At 43.8% G+C, this 23,221-nt stretch overlaps 1 protein-coding gene across 1 annotated transcript in view; it reads right to left on the bottom strand.

Annotated features, from left to right (window-relative positions):
- The window catches only part of kif21b (kinesin family member 21B), a gene marked incomplete at its 5' end in the record, with an annotated part of 91,784 nt that overhangs the window by 37,013 nt on the left and 31,550 nt on the right, over positions 1-23,221 (bottom strand). Inside the window, 10 exons of the mRNA XM_080728116.1 lie at positions 4,733-4,843; positions 6,286-6,354; positions 7,472-7,737; positions 9,431-9,479; positions 12,764-12,824; positions 13,791-13,956; positions 15,684-15,785; positions 16,293-16,496; positions 17,536-17,719; positions 20,496-20,848. Of these exons, the coding sequence (XP_080584242.1) occupies positions 4,733-4,843; positions 6,286-6,354; positions 7,472-7,737; positions 9,431-9,479; positions 12,764-12,824; positions 13,791-13,956; positions 15,684-15,785; positions 16,293-16,496; positions 17,536-17,719; positions 20,496-20,848 (1,565 nt within the window). The remainder of the gene's footprint in view (positions 1-4,732; positions 4,844-6,285; positions 6,355-7,471; positions 7,738-9,430; positions 9,480-12,763; positions 12,825-13,790; positions 13,957-15,683; positions 15,786-16,292; positions 16,497-17,535; positions 17,720-20,495; positions 20,849-23,221) is intronic.

Here is a 23,221-nt window from a genome sequence, read left to right as displayed (position 1 = left end):
CCCCTGGACTCAGGGTATGGCAGCTGCATACCCCTGCCATACCCAATTGACACCCCTGCATGTGGCTGCTAACATGCAATAAACATTATAGTTTAACTGCTCAATTCATAAGGCTTTTGAGAGCTAGAGCTGAGAGCCTGTGCCTTGCTGCTGTACCGATATGAAATAACAATAACAATAATACTAAATGTGATTCTGGAGGGAACAACGCTGTTCAAAATGTTCCATCAAAACCTTCCATTTATTGTTTCTTAATAGGAACTCAATTGGAATTAAATGGTTATTATATTACAGTAATGAGAACAATCAGGACCAACACAATCCCAGTCCCATCAGTGACTTCACTGGAAACGTAATAACAATTGAGATTTTTTATTTTATTTTATCAAATTGCACAGGTGAGCAGAGACCTTGTAAATGAACAAAAAGCCCTTAGGAAGAGAGCTCTATGAAATGTTATTGTCTGTGTCACGCTGATCGATTAAGAGGGACCTTTCTTTTGTTTCGCTTCAGTCAGTTGGATTTACTTTCACTTTACTTGAGTATGAGTATGTTTCCAATTCTAAATATGTTATACTTATACTCCAGTACATTTCAGAGGCAAATATTACACTATTTTGACTTAAGTGCAGATTTGCAGATACATTTTCTCTCTACATTTTTATCCCATGATTTTTGTAACCCATTTTTTCCACCCGGTGTCAATTGTCTAATGTAATCCTGGGCGCTGCGCTCCCTCTGCCAACCTGGGGAGAGCAACGGACTGACCTCATGCTTCCTCCTATGCATGAGGAGTCCAAGCCGTCTCTTTTCACCTGACAGGGGGGAGTTTCCCCGGTTGGACGTAGCGCGTGGAAGGAACAAGGCTGACCAGGGTGAGGCAGTATAGAGACCAGGATTACTGCATATTTTTGTGATGGTACCTACCCTAGGGGACATGGGGAGAACATGCAAACTCCACACAGAAAGGCCCTTTCGCCAACCCCACCTGGGGTATGGGCACTGATGACAGCGTCCCCAACAGGAAACAAATCCAGGCGACAGTGCTACTGACTGACTGCGCCACAGGACCTTTTTTTCCCTACAGATTATTTCGACATTGTGGTATTGCTACTTTTACTCAAGTCAAATAAAAAGAGAGTACTATTCTTCCACACACTGCCTGCTCCCTCTGTGCAGCGGTCAAATACAATCACAGAGGCCCAGACCCAGGCGTAACGTCATAAAGACTTTGAAACATGTCCTTTTAACACGATTACTCTAATTGCTCAAGTAGACCCACACGTACTGTACTGTCTGTAAATGTTCTGATTAGCCATGACCTGACATTTAGAGCATTTAGATAGCGTACTGTACTGTACGGGCACTACTTTATTCAGAGGAAGCACGTTTTATAATGCGTTGTACGTCCTCCGTTCTCCGACCTTGAAACACTGGACTTCAGGTTTCGTTTAGCATATTTTGAAGCTAATACTTTTGGACTCAAGTAAGGTTTTTTACAACAAGACTTTTACAGAATCAGCTTGGCCTTGTGGTTAGTGTGTCCGCCCTGAGACTGGGAGGTTGGGGTTCGATCCTTGGTCGGGTCATACCAAAGACTCAATGCCTCCCTGCTTGGCACTCAGCATCAAGGGTTGGACTAAATCTGAGTTATTTCTATCATCACTGTTCGTCACTATAGTAAACCTGAGAGTGAGAATATGTTTGTTTCAGTCTGGATTATATACTGGTGTAACAACAGGGATATTTGTCAGAGGTACCTCAGACTACAGTCCGTCTCTTTGCCATTGTCAAATCAATAAGGTACTTTAGATTCCATGGGAGTTGTTTTAACGAGAGCCAATGCAGAATATTAACGTCTGTCTGTGCTTCGCTTCTCATTTCAGAGCCAACTACAATGCAAATCATACTAATTAACTTTCGATCAATTATCCTGATAAACTAGATTCATTATGGCAGTGAGTGCACGCTAACCATAGCCATGGCTAGATGGCCATGTCCATTAAAAAATAAATACTGTATGTTCTGGTGATTCAGAATAATGTGTCAGGCTAATGAATTAGGACGAAGAAATCAACGCTGTGGTTGATTTCAATTGAAAACTCAGTTTGTGTTGTTATCCGTTTGTGTGTGATAAGAAAGAGTTTCATGGTAGAAAACGTAAATTAATTAAAAAAAGTTAAATCACACAAAAAGCCTCTGTAATGACAGCGAAATGTTCACACACACACACGCAAATGAATGACAGTATTAAAAGTGAAAAATTAACCAATCGGAAATACAATTAAACAATAATCCACCGAGCAATACAACAAAAGAAAATGATGAAAATGTTAAATAAAACAAACAATCCAAAAAAAAAAACACACACACACACACTTCCTTCCTCCTCCGCTGTCACACTTGGCTACACTCTCCCAGGGGACGTCAGTCAGACAAGATGACAGATCTTCCAAACAATGTCACACTGACACAAGTCACTGCCAGTGGCAAACAGCTGCGGTGAAAGCTGACGACCCGAGTGGAAATGACTTTTGAAATTTCTCATACGACGGCGGCCAATATTCCTTGCAGGTATTTTAACATTTCCCTAAGAGATGGTTTGAATGATTTATGGTTACTACTAGGGCATTCACCAAATATTAGAATATCCGAATATCAAAGTCACTATTCGATGTTGTTCACCGAAGCCGAATATTCACTTTTTTTTCTCTCTCTTTAAAAAAATATATAGTTTATAAAACTTGGCTAGATAGGAAGTCATAAGAATGAGTTGTCAATGCCCCTGGTGGATGAATTTGTTAATGCTTTATACCAGGGGTTCTCAAACCTTTTTAGTCCCTGACCCCCAAAATAAACATATTTGAACTGGGGTCCCCACCCTGACAAACACTTGGAATTGTCGGTATTACATTTAATGTGACTCGGTTCCGCAGATAAATATTGTGAAAATAGCGAGGCGTTGTGAGCATGTAGATCTGCTATTTTCACAATGTTCGCCTCTTGCTTACTTAATATTTGACAGTTTGGCCAGTCCTGTCGAATATTCGACTATTCGAATACTTTGAGGTCGAATAATTCGAATACTAAAAATCACTATTCGTGAATGCCCTAGTTACTACGTATATGCCTCAAACTATCCATTTCATACGTTTCTGGAATATCACTCATAAACGACCCTCGTGTCCGGGTAGCTCAGTTGGTAGCACTCTGGCATTTTGGACCCAAAGGTCAAGGCTTATCCCGGTCACCGCCAACGCAGCGTATGAGTAGCATGGCTTGGGTGCGGCGAGTCGTGCTGGGAGCTGACGGTAGATGCTGTGCTCCACCTCAGCAATCCATCTCCCAGGGGTCTAGCGCATTGTAACAGGGATAGACAGGGCTGATACCAACAATAAGGGGGCAGTACTCAACTCCCACGGCCCATTTCACACAGCTTTCTCTTTAACAGTTACGGGGGTCGATAGAAACAAGCACTTTTATGGATTAAGTAAGATTACAACTAACAAAATAAGTAGGGGAGAGGCAACGAAACTCAATGAACTGCTGCCATTTCACAGGCTTTGAAGCAACAATTGAGTGGAGAGAGAGAGAGAGAGAGAGAGAGAGAGAGAGAGAGAGAGAGAGAGAGAGAGAGGAAACGGCTGGCACTCCTCAGTGGTGGAAAGTACTGCACTTACCGTAAGTACATCTCTTTACTTGAGTACCGTATTTCCATTTTTTATGCTTTATCCTTCACTACATCTCAGAGGCAAACATTGTACTACAATGTGTATACTTGAAAACGTTTAGCACCCTCCCAATGACTACTGTGGGGATTAGCAGGGATAGATCTGGCTTAATACTAAATTGGGAGTATGAAGGGGAGAAAACATTTTTCTTTTTACTTTCTTTTGTCTAGATGGGGCTTTTTTCCACTTGTCTTTATACTTTTTATATGCAATGATAGTCTCAGTTCTCATGCTATAATTGTGTTAATAACTGTAATTTACCTTGATAGGAATAGAATTTGGGATGAAAACCTGTAGTACATCAACCATTTAAGCTCCATTTTAGTTTCTCTATTCAAAAACAACCAATCTATAAGCTCAACACAACACAAAGCTATCAGATCGCCCATTTCTGAAAGTCTCCAACATTAGGAAAAATTGTAGTGCTTTTACAGTTGTATTGTAAACATATTCTGATGCCAATACCTTTGTACTTTTACTCAAGTAATATTCTGAAAACAGGACTTTTACTTACTATTTCTCCTTTTACTAAAGCAAAACAGAGCACTTATGCTCGTGCACGTGTCTCAGGCGGAGAGAGGGGGTTATGTGAGGATAAGAAAGATGCCGAAGCGATCCACACTAAGAGGTTAATCTAGCCTAGAGCCCAGAAGAGAGAGAGAGAGCACTTCCCTCTGAATAGACCTGACCTTCAGACTGCCTATCAACACCAGCTTTAGAGGAGGAGGAGAGGAAAACAATACGATGAATGAAAGTCAGATCCAAATGATTGGATGACAATGTATTGGGAACAAAAAAAACCTTGGACAGGAGTGTGGGAGAGCGTAACACGTGATGAGTTATTTTAAGTCCATCTGTGAGTGTGTGTGCGTGTGCGCGTGTGTGCGTGCGAGAGAGAGAGAGAGAGAGACAGAGAGAGAGAGAGAGAGACAGAGAGAGAGACAGAGAGAGAGAGAGAGATATTGGGCTCTGGTTTGTTTACAGGGAGTGTGTTTCCTCACTTGTCTAAGGCGGAGCCTTGCGTCTGGTTGCTGGTGAGTCTGGAGAAGACGTTGCGGTCGTTCCTGGTCCTCAGTGGAGGGGAGGAGGGAGGAGTGTAGCCTTCACTGGGCCTGAAGGAGAGACAGTTTACAAGTTAGGCATTTAGCATTTAATCCAGAGCCATTTACAATAAGCAAGGACAGCACAAGGTAATACATCAAATGCATAGAAATATTAATCTAGGATCATTGCGACCGTCAGGTCGCAGTTACTATCAAAAACCTCCACCGGCTGTCAGTCTCTCAGTCACACGTCACACTTTTGCCCTTCTCATATCTCCGCCACCGTTGCCCCGATCCATGCCAAAATTTGCACACACACTCCTTGCCTGCCAAACCACTACCTCCACCCCCCATTCCTCACATGGCCCTCTTCTAGCGCCACCGTGAGGCCGATTTTTTCAAACACATTTTTGGACACGGCTCCTACACATTTTGCCCTAAAATCACGCTGCGACCTGACGGTCGCTTATCTCCCGATTAGGGAGTCTTACTGGTAGGTAAACCAAGAACCTATCATCAGTCTAAGTAAAAAAAATAAAAAAATAACAATATATATATATATATATATCAAATCTGTACATTGAAACCATAAACACTACCAGAGGTAGGCAACCTGCTGCTATAGAGCCGCATGTGGCTCTTAGGTCCTCTCCCATAGCTCCCAGTAGCTTGGGCAAAGAAGTATGTAAAAGATAATTAATAAAATAATACTTTATTATTGCAGAAGTCATAGTTATTCTTCTCTATTGGAGAAAAAGTGTTGCCTACACACAGATAAAAATAAGAAACTAATTATTGAAGGAAAATAAAGAATATATCAATGCTTGGATATGTTGTTTGCTTTCACCACCAATGCATGTTGGCTTACTGGTGCACTTGATCTGCTTTGAGAAATTAGCAGGTCGTTGAGACTAGGTAAATGCTACGAGCTAATGTGGAGTCTGAAGAGGTGAGTCTTCAGATTCTGGTGGAAGATCGGGAGTGGGTCTGCCGTTCTAACTGCAATGGGGAGTTCAGTTTGGGAGTCAGAAGGGAGAAGAGTCTGGGACGTGTGGAGCGTTGAGACAAAATGATTACATAGGATTCAACTGTGAAAGAGAAAATCTAACTCTAAAGGTCTTTGCACACTGCTACGTTTTTCGGGCCGAATATCGGAGTGAATTTCGGAACACGTAAATAAAAAAATCAACCTCACCAATATGTCAATCACGTTTGCACACTGCCACCCGTTTCGTATTTATTTTTTTCAATTTTCGCAACTGTTGCTACTGAGTCCCTTGCTCTGTCTCTCTTTCCTCTCTCTCTCCCTGGCCTCCGGACTTCGGATTTTCAAAACGCAACGTGTGCAACCAGCTTTAAACAGCTTTAAATAGCAAGCTCACAACACGTCGTGATGCGTTGTGAGCCGGTAGATCAGCAATCAACTGGTAAGAATAATGAAAAAGCGGGTGTTCAGGGTCAGCTACAGTCTCATCTACATGCAGGAACATCTCAATCAGGCATTAAATTACCTGAATGGGCGGTCGTACGACTTCCTTCTGGTCAGAGGCGACGTGTCATAACCTCGAGACTGCCTGGGACTGTGGGGACACGGACACACACACACACACACACACACACACACACACACACACACACACACACACACACACACACACACACACACACACACACACACACACACACACACACACACACACACACACACACACACACACACACACACACACACACACACACACACACACACACACACACACACACAATTAAGCAGGGCCACTTATTGGAGAATGTTTTGCACAAAGGATGATAATTGTTGCTGCCGGGCAGAAACCTGGTATCTCCATATCTTATCTTTTAATTTATTTTTGTATTTATTTTCATAAATGAATGCCCTATTGTTTCATACTTTATTATTGTAATAAAGGCATTTTCACCAAAATACCCATAGCCAAAAATAGGGATTAAGTTTGAAGTGGTTAATCCTATCTGTGGTTTTTTTTTTATAAATATTTAAGCACTGAAAGGTATTTAACGATGGCTTTAATTTAGACTAAATAATAACGCCCCCCACCCCAATTATCCTGAAAAGTAACCGTTTTGGATATACAAGATTTCTGCCTCCCAGCAAATTACTGCAGGAGCGGTGAGAACCGCCTCCCAATGTTTCACTTTGTCTGTCTGTCTGTCTGTCTGTCTGTCTGTCTGTCTGTCTGTCTGTCTGTCTGTCTGTCTGTCCCTGTTAGGATGAGCTTTGACCAAGTGGGGGGCTAGGTTTCATTAGTACAACGGTGTGTGGCCGGAGTTATGTTTCATTATACAACAGGTAGTTCCGATGAAGCAATCTGATTGGTTGAAACAATCATGTGACAGGCGTGCTTATATTGGCCTGATTATATTGACGATAATGCACACCCTCTCGTGTCATATTGCTTAATCAGTACAGCGCAGCGGTGCGTGGCTGGATTTTTAAACTATAAAAACAGGAACAGATTGAGAAGACCACTGTTGCGCGTGCGCACACACACACACACACACAGGGTATAGCTGCTCAAATTCACCGCTCCACCATTTTATTCAAAAGACTATGACTAAAACTAAATCAAAAGTTGCTGTCAAAAACAACACTGGTGGGAAGTCAACAGTCTGGCCACGCGAGACTACTCCGCGACCGACTGGCCCACGGCGGCGACTCACAAGGTGTGTCCCCTGACGGGCAGGCTGATAGTCCTGGTGGCCCGCTCCCGGTGCTGCAGCGCCAGGCTGAAGCCCAGGCCGCCGCCGGGCACCGCGAGGCTGAGCCCGCCGTCCTCCTGGATGTCCGTGAGCGAGGCCAGGGACTTGGTGATGTGCTGCAGCTTGATGCTGCTGCTGCCGCCACCGCCAGCAGAGGGCGACGACGAGGAGCCGTCCAGGCACTCTGCAGACACCGCCTTCATCTGGCCTGACAGGCGGGGCTCCACCTAGTGGGGGCAGGGGGGGTGGTGCGTTAGAACAGTGGTTTTCAACCAAAGGTTCCGGGGACCACCACTGGTCCTTGATGGGGTTCCAGGTGGTCCCCAAGCTAAATGATATAGAGTTGGTAACCACATGGACCCTTATAGAGCTTTAACACTTGAGAGCGTAAAATGAAATCCAAGCTGATAGAAACTGCAGGCTTTCTATTCCTGAAAAGTTGCAATGTTATAATGGAAGCCATTGTTCTCGTAACAATAAAAATGTAAATATGGAAATATGTCTAACGATGATGTCACTGGCAGACAGGTTTTTGAACTGCCCACAGCTCTCCTAAGAGACACAGACCGAGTCGAAAAAAAATGGTGCTATTTTATCTTGAACATTAGTGACTGAGGACACATGATATGAATATAGATTGAAAAGTGGTGAAGTTGACCTTTAAACATCTCCATTACTTAATCTACAAGAAGTCTACACAATTAGAGAATGTAGAAAACATTCTCTAATTGTGAGAACAAACGTTATTTTGGTCAACGTTTGCCAGTTATGTCTCCTATGGCACCACATCATACAGCATGAAATTGTGGACAAACATCTTATCCAATGATAACAAAATATTAAAAGTTTAGGGTCTGAGAGGCTAAATCTACTCAAACGGTGGTCCGTGGCTCAAATGACGAATAAATAATGGACCTTGACATGAAAAATGTTGAAAACCACGGCGTTAGACCGAGAGTTTCTCAAAGCGGAATCCGTGGCACCGTGACGGAAGTCCAGTGGTGCTGCAGAATACTTATCAATGTCACTTCAGTTTAACCACTATACTGACTGAGTAAAAGGGACCCGAGTTGCACCTCAATTTACACTAAATCTCTTCACCAAGAATAGGACCGAAAGAAGACAGAGAGGGAACAGAGAAGATTGAAAAGGGATAAAGAGTCGGGGACGGGAGCGAGGAAGGGAGATTGGAGAAGATTCAGTGCTACGTTGCCTGCATAGAATATTGTTGCTGTCGGGCAGAAAACCCTTATCTCCACATTTGAACTTTTTGTGTTTCATCGTAAATCAATTCCCTACTAAGTCACACAATAGCATCAATAGCAAGTAGCAGATCTGCAAGCTTGCTAGCTACTTTTAATGAATTTGAATCCTGAAAAGTAAAGGTTTTGAACATACTTTATGAGGTTTCCACCCGACAGAGAAGCCTGGCACTGGGAACTCTGGAGCATTCAAAGCATGTAGTAACACTGCCACCCTCTGGTCACTAATAAGAACGACAGCTACTCTAGTCACCAGATTGTCTAGTGCAGATTGTCTAGTGCAGATTGTCTAGTGCAGATTGTCTAGTAACTCAAAACCACTGATATTACATAACAATATGGTGTATGATACCGATATGTGTTTTATATGGCTTTTAGGATTAGAACCGTATTGTTGATTACTGTATAGTATACTGTAGGCGTGGACTGCCCATAAGTCCGAAGGTTCATTAGTCCGAAGGTTCATTAGTCCGAAGGTTCATTAGTCAGAATTTAGTTAGGGTTACTGAGGTTAGGGTTAGGGTTAGAGTTAGAGTTAGGCATAGTATTCTTAACAAATTCGGACTAATGAACCTTCGGACCAATGCCATGGCACCCTGTAGGCTACACATCACCATATGTGATAGCTTGAATGAAACACTATAAACAAACCACCAACCTTCAGTTTGAAGTCTTCCTGGCTGTTGGATTCTTTCATTTGAGACACGCTGGAGGGAGAGAGAAGGGAAATGTTAATTAAATGAATAAAAATAATTGCGACCGTAGGTCGCTATTTAGTATGAAAACCTGCAGATTATGTCTGTCTGTCCGTCCGTCCGTCACATCAGGCCTCATTAAAAGTTAATGAGGCGTCACATGTCAACGTGACATGAGGCGTGATCTGATGTCTTGATGACATCAGATCCCTGATGTCATCAATACACATCCTTGTCCCTTTTATGCCCATATATGGAGATCTCTGATGTCATCAATATTAAGCCCATATCTGGGAATGCCCATATATGGACATATTGTGTCAGTCTCATGTGGTCTATGATGTCAGACATCTATGATGTCAGACATCAGTCATGTCCATATTTGGGAAAATATGGCCACATTTTGTCCAGATTAAACAACCGACCAGGTCTGTGATTTTTTTTGGTCACATGCCAAAGCGCCAGCGCTCGCCCAGCAGCCGTCTGCCATCACCCAGGCGGATGCGTGCACGCGCCCATGTGCACACTCCCATGTGCACGACCTTCAGGGCAAGGTCGCTTCTCGCCCTTAGGGCGTCTTACTAGCATTAGACTGTAGCATTAAGTTAAGCGCATGAAGCCTAGCATCGATCCCCATTCTGGGCATGTCGTAATGACGTCCAGCAGAAATAGGCTTACATTTGGCTTACGGGCGGTGAAAACAGGTGAACATTCAAGCGAGAATGGCACATCTACAGCTTGTTTTTCCTTAGATACTGTATGTTTATTTGTATGTAGCACATTTCAACAACAAGGCATTTGAAAGTGCTTCACAGTACAAAAACCTTAAGCATTAAGACAGAGCCTTAAGAGAGTGCAATATGAGAAGAGCCTCAATAAAAGGTAGCGAGCAGCAAACAGAAAGGTTCTGTAGCTTTGATGTAAAAATAACTGAGAGTCGTTGCAGACCTGTAGCTTTCGGGGAGTTTGTTCCAGATAGGTGGAGTTGTTGTGATTATTCTGGGGATGGGAAGTAGAACGGTTCCAGACCACCTGAGAGGCCTGGATGGTCCAGAACAAGATGAGAAAGGTATTTTAGCCCTACATTGTAGAGCCAAAATACATTTCTAGTTTTAGGATTTGTAGTGCACCCCCCATCCAGTTGTTACACTGTCCCGGGGGGAAGTCGGAGTCCGCAGAAAGAGAAAAGAGATAACAACAACAGGACAAGACAAAGAAGACAAGACTAGGACAACAAGAAGTCACAACAGGAGGGACTCGAGGGAGTAAAAAACAAAACCAAACACACACACACAACCCATGAAATACAAAACAAGAAGTGAACCTAGGAGTCCTCTACAGTGAAAAGGTGTGTGTCCTGTGGGCATTCTATGCTCTATAAGTCAGTGTGGGGGTCCTTGGCACCAAACATTTTCAGATGATGGCCTATGGTCAATTTGGGGGTCCTTGACATGAAAAGGTTTGAGAACCCCTGGGTCTACAGTACGTACATGCTGCATGGTTAAGAGGTCTCACCTGCTATCAGGTGGTTTAAGGGGTCTACATGTTGGTTAAAGTGATTAAGAACTCTCTCTCTCTCTCTCTCTCTCTCTCTCTCTCTCTCTCTCTCTCTCTCTCTCTCTCTCTCTCTCTCTCTCCCCCCCCCCCCCCCCCCCCCCTCTCACACACACACACACACACACACCAAGCTTGTATTTTCCATCCATGGCACACGCACACACACACAGACAGACAGACAGACCACCGACACTCTCTCCCTCTCTCTCTCTCGCTCACCTGGGATAGATATACTAACCTTTCTTTAATCATGCTGTTGTCATCTCAAACTGGATAATCTATAATCCACAGTGTATTGGGTTGTTTGCTATTAGATTAGCTATTGATTAGCAATTGCTCGTGGACGCAAATGAGCATGTAACAGCTAGGTTAATGATGGCTTGTTAAGTTCCTCAGTGCCCAAAGTGTTTCACTTCATAGACAATTAGCTGAAATTAACAGCACCTGTAAACGTTTCTGTCTTTAGTATAGTGTGTGTGTGTGTGTGTGTGTGTGTGTGTGTGTGTGTGTGTGTGTGTGTGTGTGTGTGTGTGTGTGTGTGTGTGTGTGTGTGTGTGTGTGTGTGTGTGTGTGTGTCCAAGTGTGTGTGTGTGTGTGTGTGTCCAAGTGAACGTTTTCTGTGACAGGGGGGTCCGTGCGACCTGTTTTTTCGCCACCTGTTTTTTCTTAATCCTTGAAGGGTATATTTTAACATTCTGCCAGGTACCATGCTAAAATATTTTCTGAAGGGGTTCATTTTTAACACTTTCTTTCACAAATCCTGACTCTAAACCCCAAGATGGAAACAATAGAAACAAGCATAACTTTTGAAGGAAACAACCTTTTGAGACAAATTAACCTATTTTTCCAAATTGTATGGTAAGATGTGTTAATTTGTCTCAGTGAGTTTTTTTATTTAAAAGGTTGTGCATTTCCTTAATTTTCTTCCATTTTCAGGTTGGGGTGACATGTGTAATAAAAGGTTAAAAAATAACCCTATTGGACAATATTTGAGCTTGGTACTCGGCAGAATCTTAACATACACACTTAAAGGATTAAGGAAAAACAATTGGCGAGAAAGAAATCACCCCAATAATTTAGTGACAAGAGAAGTTTAGATGTGATCTAAACGTTTTCAGCTATTTTTAAACAGTTTTTGTCCTGTAATGGAGTCAAGAAAGATGTGCTTGAATTGTAATAATAACAACTTTAATGGATTCCTTGGGTCCAAATTGTATGAAAAAATAGGTTAATTTGTCTCAAAAGGTTGTTTCCTTCAAAAGTTATGCTTGTTTCTATTGTTTCCATCTTGGGGTTTAGAGTCAGGATTTGTGAAAGAAAGTGTAAAAAATGAACCCCTTCAGAAAATATTTTAGCATGGTACCTGGCAGAATGTTAAAAACAGGTGGCGAAAAAAAATCCACCCTATGCGCGCGGACCCCCCTGTCCATCTAGACTACAAGTAGTAGCCTACTTCTCAGTAGCTTTTAGTTTTAGTTCACTCTAAAACCAAAAGGGGCATTTTATTTTCCATCCTGCCAACGACAGCATTCTACATAGCTCTCGCTACTGCTATCTAGTGGATACATAGGTGTATTGACCAGCAGCGTAACGGGAGATGTTTTTACTGTACACGGCGGCGCGACCCCTCATCAGCTTACAGTCATAAGACAAGGTAAAAAGAACGAGCCGTATTGGCAGCGTGCTTGGTTCAAAATTGGGGCGAACGGGAACATCTGAAGCAGTAAAAGAGGTCTCACCTGCTATCAGATGCTTGGCTGAACTCAGAGGGCTCCTCGTCAGTGCTGGTGTACCCGTTCTCTGGAAGGACAAGGGTCAGGGGTCACACAAACTATCATTCAACAGGCCAGCAGCACACAGTAACTTCATGATGTACCGTTCATGTGTGTTGTGTTGAATAAAACACTCTGAGAATAAAGGAACTATACGGAGGGAGCTCACAACACATCGCTTGTAGATCTGCTTTTTTTGGTGTGCGACATGCTTGCATAGAAGACATGCTGGCTTCTATGGAATCCAAATACATGCATACACACAGATGCACGTGCACACGTGTGTGCAGACTGTGCACACACACACAAATACTAGGGCAGTCACCAAATATTCGAATATTCGAATATTCGAATATCAAAGACACTATTCGACGTTGTTCACCGACGTCGAATATTCGCTTTTTTTTTTTTTTTTTTTATTGTTGTCTCTTTAAAAATATATATATATTTCTTCATGGTTTATAAAGCTTGGCTAGATAGGAAGTCATAAGAATGAGTTGTCAATGCCCCTGGTGGATGAATTTGTTAATGCTCTATACCAGGGGTTCTCAAACCTTTTTAGGCTGTGACCCCCAAAATAAACGGGACCACCACCCTGACAAGCACTTGGAATTGTAGGTATTACATTTAATGTGACTCGGTTCCGCAGATAAATATTGTGAAAATAGCAGATCTACATGCTCACAACGCCTCGCAACGCAAGGCGTTGTGAGCATGTAGATCTGCTATTTTCACAATGTTCGCCTCTTGCTTAATTAATATTTGACAGTTTGGCGAGTCCTGTCGAATATTCGACTATTCGAATACTTTGAGGTCGAATAATTCTAATACTAAAAATCACTATTCGTGAATGCCGCATACACACAGATGCACGTGCACACGTTTGTGCAGACTGTGTGCGCACACACACACACACACACACACACACACACACACACACACACACACACACACACACACACACACACACACACACACACACACACACACACACCTTGCTGCACGTTGTGGATGAGGGCCTGCAGTTCAGGGATATACTCCGCCTTCTCCCTCAGAGCGTCCAGGATGATGTGGTTGTGGGAGGAGCCAATAACGTCCGTTTGTCTCAGCTGACCCTCCAGGAGGCGGATCTGAGCCTCTTTCTGGGCCACTTGCAAGCCCTGAACACATGCACACACACACACACACACACACACACACACACACACACACACACACACACACACACACACACACACACACACACACACACACACACACACACACACACACACACACACACACACACACACACACACCAATGGATGAAGAAATGCAATGTCATTAGTAGCCACACTCCTCACTGTACATGAGGCCCGGAACTACCTCTTTCTTTGGCTTTTCGGTGGGTGTGGTGGTGGTTATGTGCCTAAACCCTAACACAGGGGTCTTCAACGTTTCCAGACCCCTTAGCTGAGAGGGAGATAAAGCAGGGACCCCCCCACTACATATAGTATAAAATTGTGTTGCAGAGATGATGAGGCCAGCTTGCCTCTTTCTTGACCAGTCTGATCTCCATGCAATTCAAACACACACCACTAGATGGAGCCATAACTTAAACAATCACTTGTTCTAGCTAGTCAGCTTCATGGTAGTCTCTAGACTCTAGAGTCTAGAGAACAAGTGAAAAGGACATTTTCTTTGACGATGGCTGGCCAAATTGGCTTCATGGTGACAGCACAACAGTGCATTAGATATTTTTCACTCACATGGCCCATACACAGTACTACAACAGGCCACAGACCATTGCTTTTGTCTGAGATGATCACTTATGTTCTGTTTAATACAGCACATAACAGTACTTTGACAGCCAGTTACATCACTGGTTCTGTTCTATGACAATAATAAAAGGTGATTTGATGGGGGTAATAAAAATAATGCTAACGGGCTAGCCAAGGCTAATGGTCACTCCTCTGAGCGGTTGGCCGTTGACCCTCCAACAAATCACTTTAACTCGTGCGGTCCCCTGACAGAAGCAGTTACATCGCCATTACATAACCCAATTTGCTGTACGATATGGCAATATTTTTATATAGAAAATCTTCGCTGTCGGGCAGAACTTCTTATCTCCATATTTTTTACTTTTTGTTTCTTTCATAAATGAACACCCTACTTGATCATACAACTAGCGTCACACAAAAGCATCAAAAGTAGCAGATCTACAAGCTTGTAGATCTAATGACGGAGTCTGTTAACTCCAATGGGAGAGTGAACGTGAACACAGCTCCTGAACCATTCTTTAGCCCCATGGTCAGTCAACTAAATATCGCACCCGATCGTCACAAGCCACACAATATATTCCCAAGATTTTCATACAAAAATGGCTTTTTTCAGAGAGACAAACCAGTAAAATGTATTTTATCATGGACCTTCCCAGCAGGGATGTATACCAGCAAACACCCCCACCTTGTCTATAGCCTGGGATCCCTTCGCTTTTCGGGGTTTGATCCGGTCGGGAGCAGAAACCACTCTGCGTCATGTTGTAGTCCTCAAAGGACTACAATTTGTCCAGAAAGATCAAGCCGGATTCGGTTTTAACACAAAATAATTCCCCTGCGCTCAAGGACGTACTTTTAGGGCCTACCTAATAAACCCCTCGATGCGGCGTAGTTTTGCGTTTAGAAAATGTGTTTGGTACATGCATCTTTTAGTCCAACTGTTAGCGAATGGCAGGACTACACTAGGCTACTGGATCATTTTAATAGGGATTGGGAAAACAAACGGGGGGAACCAAAACAAAGCGACGCCGCTTCTTCTGCTTGTGGTTTTCCGCCTAGACCGGATCAAAAGGCCCGTTGTAAACGGATACCAGGCATTCCTCCGAGAGAACCTGGTGAGGCGAGGTTACCTTGTCTATGGAGGTCTTGAGGAAGTGGTCCAGCAGGTGGCGTGCTTCAGCCAGGGAACAGGAGCTGATGACCACTGAGGTGTCCACCGAGTCCAGCTCGTCCTGCAAGGTCAGAGCTCAGGCTTTTAACCTTCATTCAGAGCATTGTTCTTTTCAACCAGTTCAGTGTATTTCCACTGAAAACTGGGAACCAAAGTCGGCGTGTCACTATCCCATGGGTTAGGACAGTGGCGGTGTCGCGGCAACCTTTTCAGGCCGCGGCACCGCCAAAATAATCATATTTTAACTGGGTACCCAGATTGGCTATTTTCACAATTTCTATCTCTAATATTTGACAATTTGGCCAATGTTTAATTTGTAATTTTTTAGGTTAAAAAGTCCTTAGATTGTCTGATTCTTATGACTTCCTAGCCAAGCTTTATAAACTTTATTAAAGAGAAAACAAAAAAAATAAAAAATAAATAAGCGAATATTCGACTTTGGTGAACAACATCGAATAGTGACTTTGATATTCGAATATTCAAATAGTTGGTGAATGCCCTACTAAGGACTATTGCTGAGAAAGCCCTGAAGTTCCAGGAATCTAGAACGGAAGCAGTTCTAGCGTACCTTGGTCTCCTCTATCTGTACGATGGTGGCCTGGCAGTCAGACAGGCTGTCGTTGATGTAGTCTATGTTGGCGTTCAGGACTTCGATCTCCTCGTTCATCTCCTGCACCAGCCGGTCGTCTGCGTCCGGGCCGCAGCCGTCCGCCATGAGGACCTCCCGCTTACGCAACAGCGACTCCTGCTGGACAGACAGCTCCTCGCGCTTCTAAACTCATTACACACACACACACACACACACACACACACACACACACACACACACACACACACACACACACACACACACACACACACACACACACAGGGAAACAATGTTAATTCTGACAGCAAACTTTAGATTTATTTTAGTCATAGTCTTTTGAATAAAAAAAAATATTTTAGTCATCTGAAATGTTTTGGTTTTAGTCTAGTTTTAGTCGGCTAAATAAAAATAAATCCATACGGACCCAGCCTACTTCATAGCATAGTTTTTATTTGGTTTTCGTCAGTCAAAAAAGGTAGACGAAAAGTTTTTCGTCATAGTTTTAGTCAACGATGTCGAGGGAAACAAAGGTGAGCAACGTGTGAATTATATTTTCAAATTATTCAAGAATATAATATTCTGTCCGTGGTTTTCAATGTTTCTAATTTAACCCATTTAGGCCTAGAATTATTGAATGCTTTAACCAGTGAAAAATAGCAGATATACAAGCTCACAGCGCGCGCTGCGAGCTTGTAGATCTGCTATTTTTGAAAAAGTCGTGAAAATGTGGGCAAATCTTTGAATATATGTATTTTCAAAGCGAACGTTTGTAACTCAAATTTTGCTTCTGCGTGGTCCCTGGAACAAAATATTTTGAGATGGGGGTCCGTGGCCAAATAAATATCATTTTGGGTGTCCTTCACATGAAAAGGTTTGAGAACCACTGACATAGTAGTCTCTCAAGAACAGACTAACTGAGCTCCAGTTAAGTGAAAAGGACCTTTTCTTTGACGATGGCTGGCCAGATTGCTGACATAGAAACATAGGTTTTTTCCAAAAACCTTAGAAGGATTCAAAAGACACTTATAGAATCGGGTCAAAATTCTAATTTTCAAGATTTTTCAAAAATAGCAGATCTACAAGCTCGCAGCGCGGCACTCGGTGCCACGCTGTGAGCTTGTAGATATGCTATTTTTCAATAGTTAAATCATAAAATAATGATACACAAAATGTGTACCCGTTCTGAATGGGTTAAAGATCTTTTTCGGAGCCAGGACTGTACCTTGATGAGGCGGTCCATGTCAGCCTCCACGTTGGAGATGGTCATGCGCTGCATGACTATGTCCAGGATGCGGCGCTCCAGGCTCTGCCACTTCTGACGGGCAGACTTGGTGAAGCTGGCACCACGGACGCCCGCGCCCATCATCATGGCCAGACCGGGCTTACGCTGCAGCTTCTTCCTGCTGCTGCACACGCACACACACACACCAACAAACACAAAATATGTATTTATGTCCACATAAACACATGTACAAGAATGCCTTGTACAAAGGAACATAAATGGTAAATGGTGCATTTATATAGCGCTTTTATCCAAAGCGCTTTACAGAGATTGTGCATTACATTCACCCATTCACGCACACATTCATACACCGGTGGCGGAGGAAACCATGCAAGGCACCAACCAGCTCACCGGGAGCAATGTGGGGTTCAGAGTCTTGCCCAAGGACCCTTCGACATTAACTCGGGGGGAGCCCGGATTCGAACTGGGAACCTTTCGGGAACCCTAATAACGGTTTCTCTACCCCTGAGCTATGCCGCCCCTAGAACATAAACACTGCTAATGCAGTCAGACAATAGGAAAACAGCCAGTTACTGTGTCTGCGTGAAGTAGGTGGACGCCTCTTTAGGAGACCGGAAGCAGGTTGGAGTCTATTATTTCCAATGGAAGAGGGAACGTGAACACAGCAGCTTCTTTTAAAGTTCAGAATCTTTTTTTTTTTCTCAGAAAGACTAACTGACGTTATCTGTCTGCATTGAAGTGTATGATTCAACTTTTTGTGGTTTATATTGTTTATAATTGTTTTAAAATATTCTAGTATAAAAAAAAAGCTAAGTATATTAGCAAAAAAAAACTAATATCGATCACTAACACATAATTAAGAATCGTCATATAAATTGAATCGGCATCCTAGGTATCGAGCGGCGGGTATCGAGCAGGCCAGAAGTAGTGGTGCAGGTCTTGAGCAAGACCCCCTTGAACCCCTAATTGATCCCGATGAGCAGGTTGGTGCCTTGCATGGTTTCCTCCGTCATCGGTGTGTGAATGAGTGCCTTGGATCATTTACCATGTATCGAGAGGTCATATGGAATTAGGAGGTAAGTGAATCGTCCCACCCCTAAACCCCTAAGTATCATTTATCAGTACACGCCTTGGTTGAATGCTTGATTCTGATTGGTCAATCGCTGAAATCAGCGGTGAATTATATCTGTTTAATGACCACTCCGCTCTATAAGGGACTGATGGCTAATCAACGGCTCAGAGCACCTGCTGCACTGCGTGAATTTTGTGCCGTATCTAACATGCAAGCCATGAAAACAAATACACGGCGTCATTTACAACTAAACGTTGCTTTCAAGAATGTTTAAAAAAATATTTGAAGCGACAATTAGGCGACGCTGTAACAGAAAATGGACAAACACTTAGCCGTTTTCCAAGGCGACCGGCCGTGTTGCGCTGGGGGGACACCCAGTGATAAAATTCCTTCAGGCTGATATGGCTGACACATGACTCGATAATGACAGCCGAGGCAGACGTCAGTGACGTCATTACGTGCGCGTCCCGCGTCTCTGACGCATTCACGTTGCCTAGAGACGCATTCACGTCATTGCCCTGGGGTCCCACGGACGCATCGCCTCCATTGGAGTCCACGTTAAAATAATTTACCACGTCGCGAAAAAAAAAATATTTTAAAAAGTCCACAGACGCCACCATTGTTCATGGGTGAAGGCATGCTACTTTACCCTACGTTAACACAAATGAAATCCGCGTAGAAAGTCTTAAAACAGACGATAAAACTAACGAGAGTGTGTTTTCAATCCACCGACGCCATTTTGAGCGCCCATACATGGTCACAGAATTCAATGGGTGCCTGAGTTTTAGCGTAGCACCGGGCCGCTCTCTGACCATAGTGGCACAGCGTGTTAAGGTGACACACCAAAAAGGGTTCCCCCACAGAACAAGGCACGTCGCAGAAACTTGACGTCTCTACACTGCAGCGACATGCGCATTGGCAACGAGCGGTCTCCGAAAAGAATTGCTTTAGTAAACTTGCGTAGTTGCGTTACTGTGAAAATGTCCCACAACTGAAAACATCCGACAATAGCCAATGATGTTATTATGATGATCCAACGGCTATGATCTCCGGTTGGAACTTGTGACAGCGTGAGCATTGATCGTCGTCACCTCTCCTCTCCCCAGTCCCCACGCTAACGCTGTGGACCAGAGCGTCTCCCCCTCTCCGCTCGCTGCTCTGTCTGCAGGCAGCAAAGGACTGTCACCCTTTCCGTGAAAGCCCTTTTCTGTGTCGTATTAAAAAAAGAATACAGTCCCGGGAGAGATGTGTAGTATGGTACATGTGTCTTTAGTTCCGACCGCTTAGAAAAGGTAATTGATCGGTTGAAAGAAACTTTATAAGCGTGTTTGAGTTTGTTTCGCCAGCACAGCCACCCTGCCTCTGTGTGTATCTGTAACTCCATGCTGCGCGTTCATGTATGCAGTAGACGCGAACGCGCATTCACGTTCACTGTAGTTGCATTCAACAGCGCAAATTGTTGATGTGAGGTTTAAGAATAAAGAGAAGCAAGGTCTTATTGTCACTACTCTACAGGGACAAGAAGCAAAATGCAATGTTGTGATCGAGGTGATAATAATAATAAGAAAAACTAAGATAAGGGATGATGATGATGATGATAATAATAATAATAATAATACATAAAAAAGTATCGAAAACCGTATCGAAAAAGGTATCGTATCGATTCCCAGGTATCGAAAAAGGTATCGTATCGATTCAGAGGTGAACGATACCCATCCCTACGCGGCGTTTAATTTTTGTGGGACCCATAAAATATCCCTGGGACTCATCCGAAAGACCCTTCTTGGGTCCCCGGGACTCATTACATTAAAAACCTATTAACATCACTGCAGACGTTATCCCTTACGTAACACCAAGCAGGTCTTACCCGATGACCCTGGTGCCGTCCATGCTGCCCTCGCTCTCCGCCAGGTAGCCGTGGTGGGATCCGTTGTACTTGTTGTTCCACTGCCTCACCATGCCGCTCACGCTCTTCAGGGACTCGGGCTCCGAGGAGCTGGCCGTGGTGCTGGCCGTGGACATCTCGGCCCCGGAGTCGGGCGTGGCGGGCGGCGTAGGGTGAAGCGGGCGGGAGTCGTGGTTCCAGCGGGCCGCCACGCGCCCCGCCACGCGCTCAGACATGGGCTTGGCCAGCCGCCGCAGGGCCGTCACCTCCTGGGTCTTCCTGCGCAGGACCAGCTCCTGCTGCCGCTTCTGGGACTCCAGGGAGCGGATCTGGTACTGTTGAGGAGGCAGACAGAAGATGTGACTCACATTATTAGACTGAATTTAAGCCATTTATGCCTGAACGCAAATCTGTGTCACTTTAGATTTTAACCGCTTTAACCATTATTTTATGCTTTAACTATTAAAAAAATAGCAGATGTACAAGCTCACAGCGTGCCACTCGGTGCCGCGGTGTGAGCTTGTATATCTTCTATTTTTCTTTTTTTTTCTTTTAACTTACTTTGTATTAGCAGCTTGTCACATGTACATATTTTCAAAGGGTTAACGTTTTGACGTAATTTTTATATCTGCTATTTTTCAATAGTTAAAGCATTAAATCATTCTAGGCCTAAATGGGTTTAAAAGGGTTTTTATGTATACTTTTTAGAGTTTTTATCAAAGCTTGAGCCCCGCTGAGAGTCGTTTTTCTGGGCAGGGCTAAACACCTCACATGTTGACTGACATGCTTCGGTGAGTTTCAGTGATTTCAGTGAGTCACTAATGGCATAATTCCTAAATGCACTTCTTTTTTTTTTAGATTTGTTTTTGGGCTTTTATGCCTTTATTGATAGGATAGTAGACTGACAGGAAATGGGGGGACAGACGGGGAGTGACACGCGGCAAAGGTCGTCTGGATCGGGAATCGAACCGGCGACACCGCCAGGCATCCATGCCTATGTGGCAATGCCTAAGTGGTATGGGCCTGGATCAGTAGGCCAGCGGGCACCCCCTCCTAAATGCACTACTGCCAAGGTAAAAGCATACCCTCGAAAACGAGTTGTTGCAACTCAATGGTTGATCCTCTATCGAAATTTCAAATAAATACCCTAGGGTGCACTGCTACTGTATCATTTTGGTTAGAATGATTAATTCACTGCCTTCAGTGATTTTAATGAATATGTTTTGTGAATAATATATGCCATGTTTTTCATATAGGACCCCAGCTCCTATAGCTGTAGTGTTTTCTTGGTGGGCACATAATGAGGATTAAAATTAATAACACCTGAATTTTAAGCAAACAAGTTGCTTAGTCATCATGTTAACATGCACTGAGGAACACATTGTCTCTTTGCTGGAGGACATGGATCGATAGGAGCTCAGTGTGTGTGTGTGTGTGTGTGTTACTGATACTGAGGTGTCTGAGACACACACTGATCAATATGCTGTACTGTTCATGATGCACAAACCATACATTCTCTGCACGAGGCTGGAAAAATATATGGAGATGTTGGTTTAGACACGTGTGTGTACACAGTACACACACGCACACGCACACGCACACACACACACACACACACACACACACACACACACACACACACACACACACACACACACACACACACCCACCCTGCAGGTTCTCATATAGAGTATCATTTATCAGTGCATGTGCTGCAACTCTATCTTAAACGTCTTAATGGTGAAGGCAGATACTGTACATGCGTATGACCGTACCCTGATACTTTGTTGCATTGCTGGCATCCTGAGACAAAAAATAGCAGTGATTCTAAACATTCTCAGACACCAGGCTGCCAAATACAGTCCTTTACAGTGAGCTGTGTCAGTGTAAGCGGGACAGAGAAGTGGACCTACAGTAGGCAACGCTTCAAAGACCAGCTCAAATCCCAACTCAATGTAGCAGGCTTGGAGACCAAAACGTGCGAGTCCACGGCCGCTGTTCAGTGACCTTGTGGTTACAGTGTTCGCCCTGACACTGGGAGGTCAGGGTTCGATCCCCGGCCGGGTCAATTTACAATTCAGGCATTTAGCAGACGCTCTTAATCCAGAGCGACTTACAATAAGCAAGGTGCTACATCAATACAGTAAGCAAGGTAACCCCCCGGTCAACGTCAATGCTGGGAACGCTCCCATTTTAATTAACTCTTTAGATGTCCACGACGTGCCAACGCGTCAATCTCTTTGATGTCTCTGTGTGCCCTTGGCGCGTTTGACCCGCTGTACAGTAAACTATATTGTACTGTAGCTGTACTGTACCAGGCTACGAGGTGACGAAAAACACTCCATTTCCCGAAATGCAGCGCGAGATCACGTGACCGGGAAGTGCTGTCTCCCTCATAGACATGCATGTTACGCTTCCGCAGAAAATGCATTTTTCTCCTAATCTAGCTTTTAAATCACCTTCATGTTTAAAACGTGGCCTTTTCTACCGGCCGTTACAAAAGCTCTGTGGCCCGCGATTGTCCTGACTGAAAGAAAATACTATCATGAAAATAAACAGGACATACTTGGATTACATTTACTCGGATTACTTGACAGAAGATCTGTCGGTCAAGGATCGGCATATACTCATATCAATGTGCCTCCCTCAAAGAAAAGCAAAAGGACCCCAAACTCTAAACTCCTCCCATGATCTTCGCAAAGTGAAAA

The sequence above is a fragment of the Nannobrachium achirus genome, assembly GCF_963921795.1.
Source record: "Nannobrachium achirus genome assembly, chromosome: 6".
In the NCBI taxonomy this organism is placed as follows: Eukaryota; Metazoa; Chordata; class Actinopteri; order Myctophiformes; family Myctophidae; genus Nannobrachium; species Nannobrachium achirus.
The sequence above is the reverse complement of the archived record's forward strand: the minus strand, read 5'-3'. Positions and strand labels throughout refer to the sequence as shown.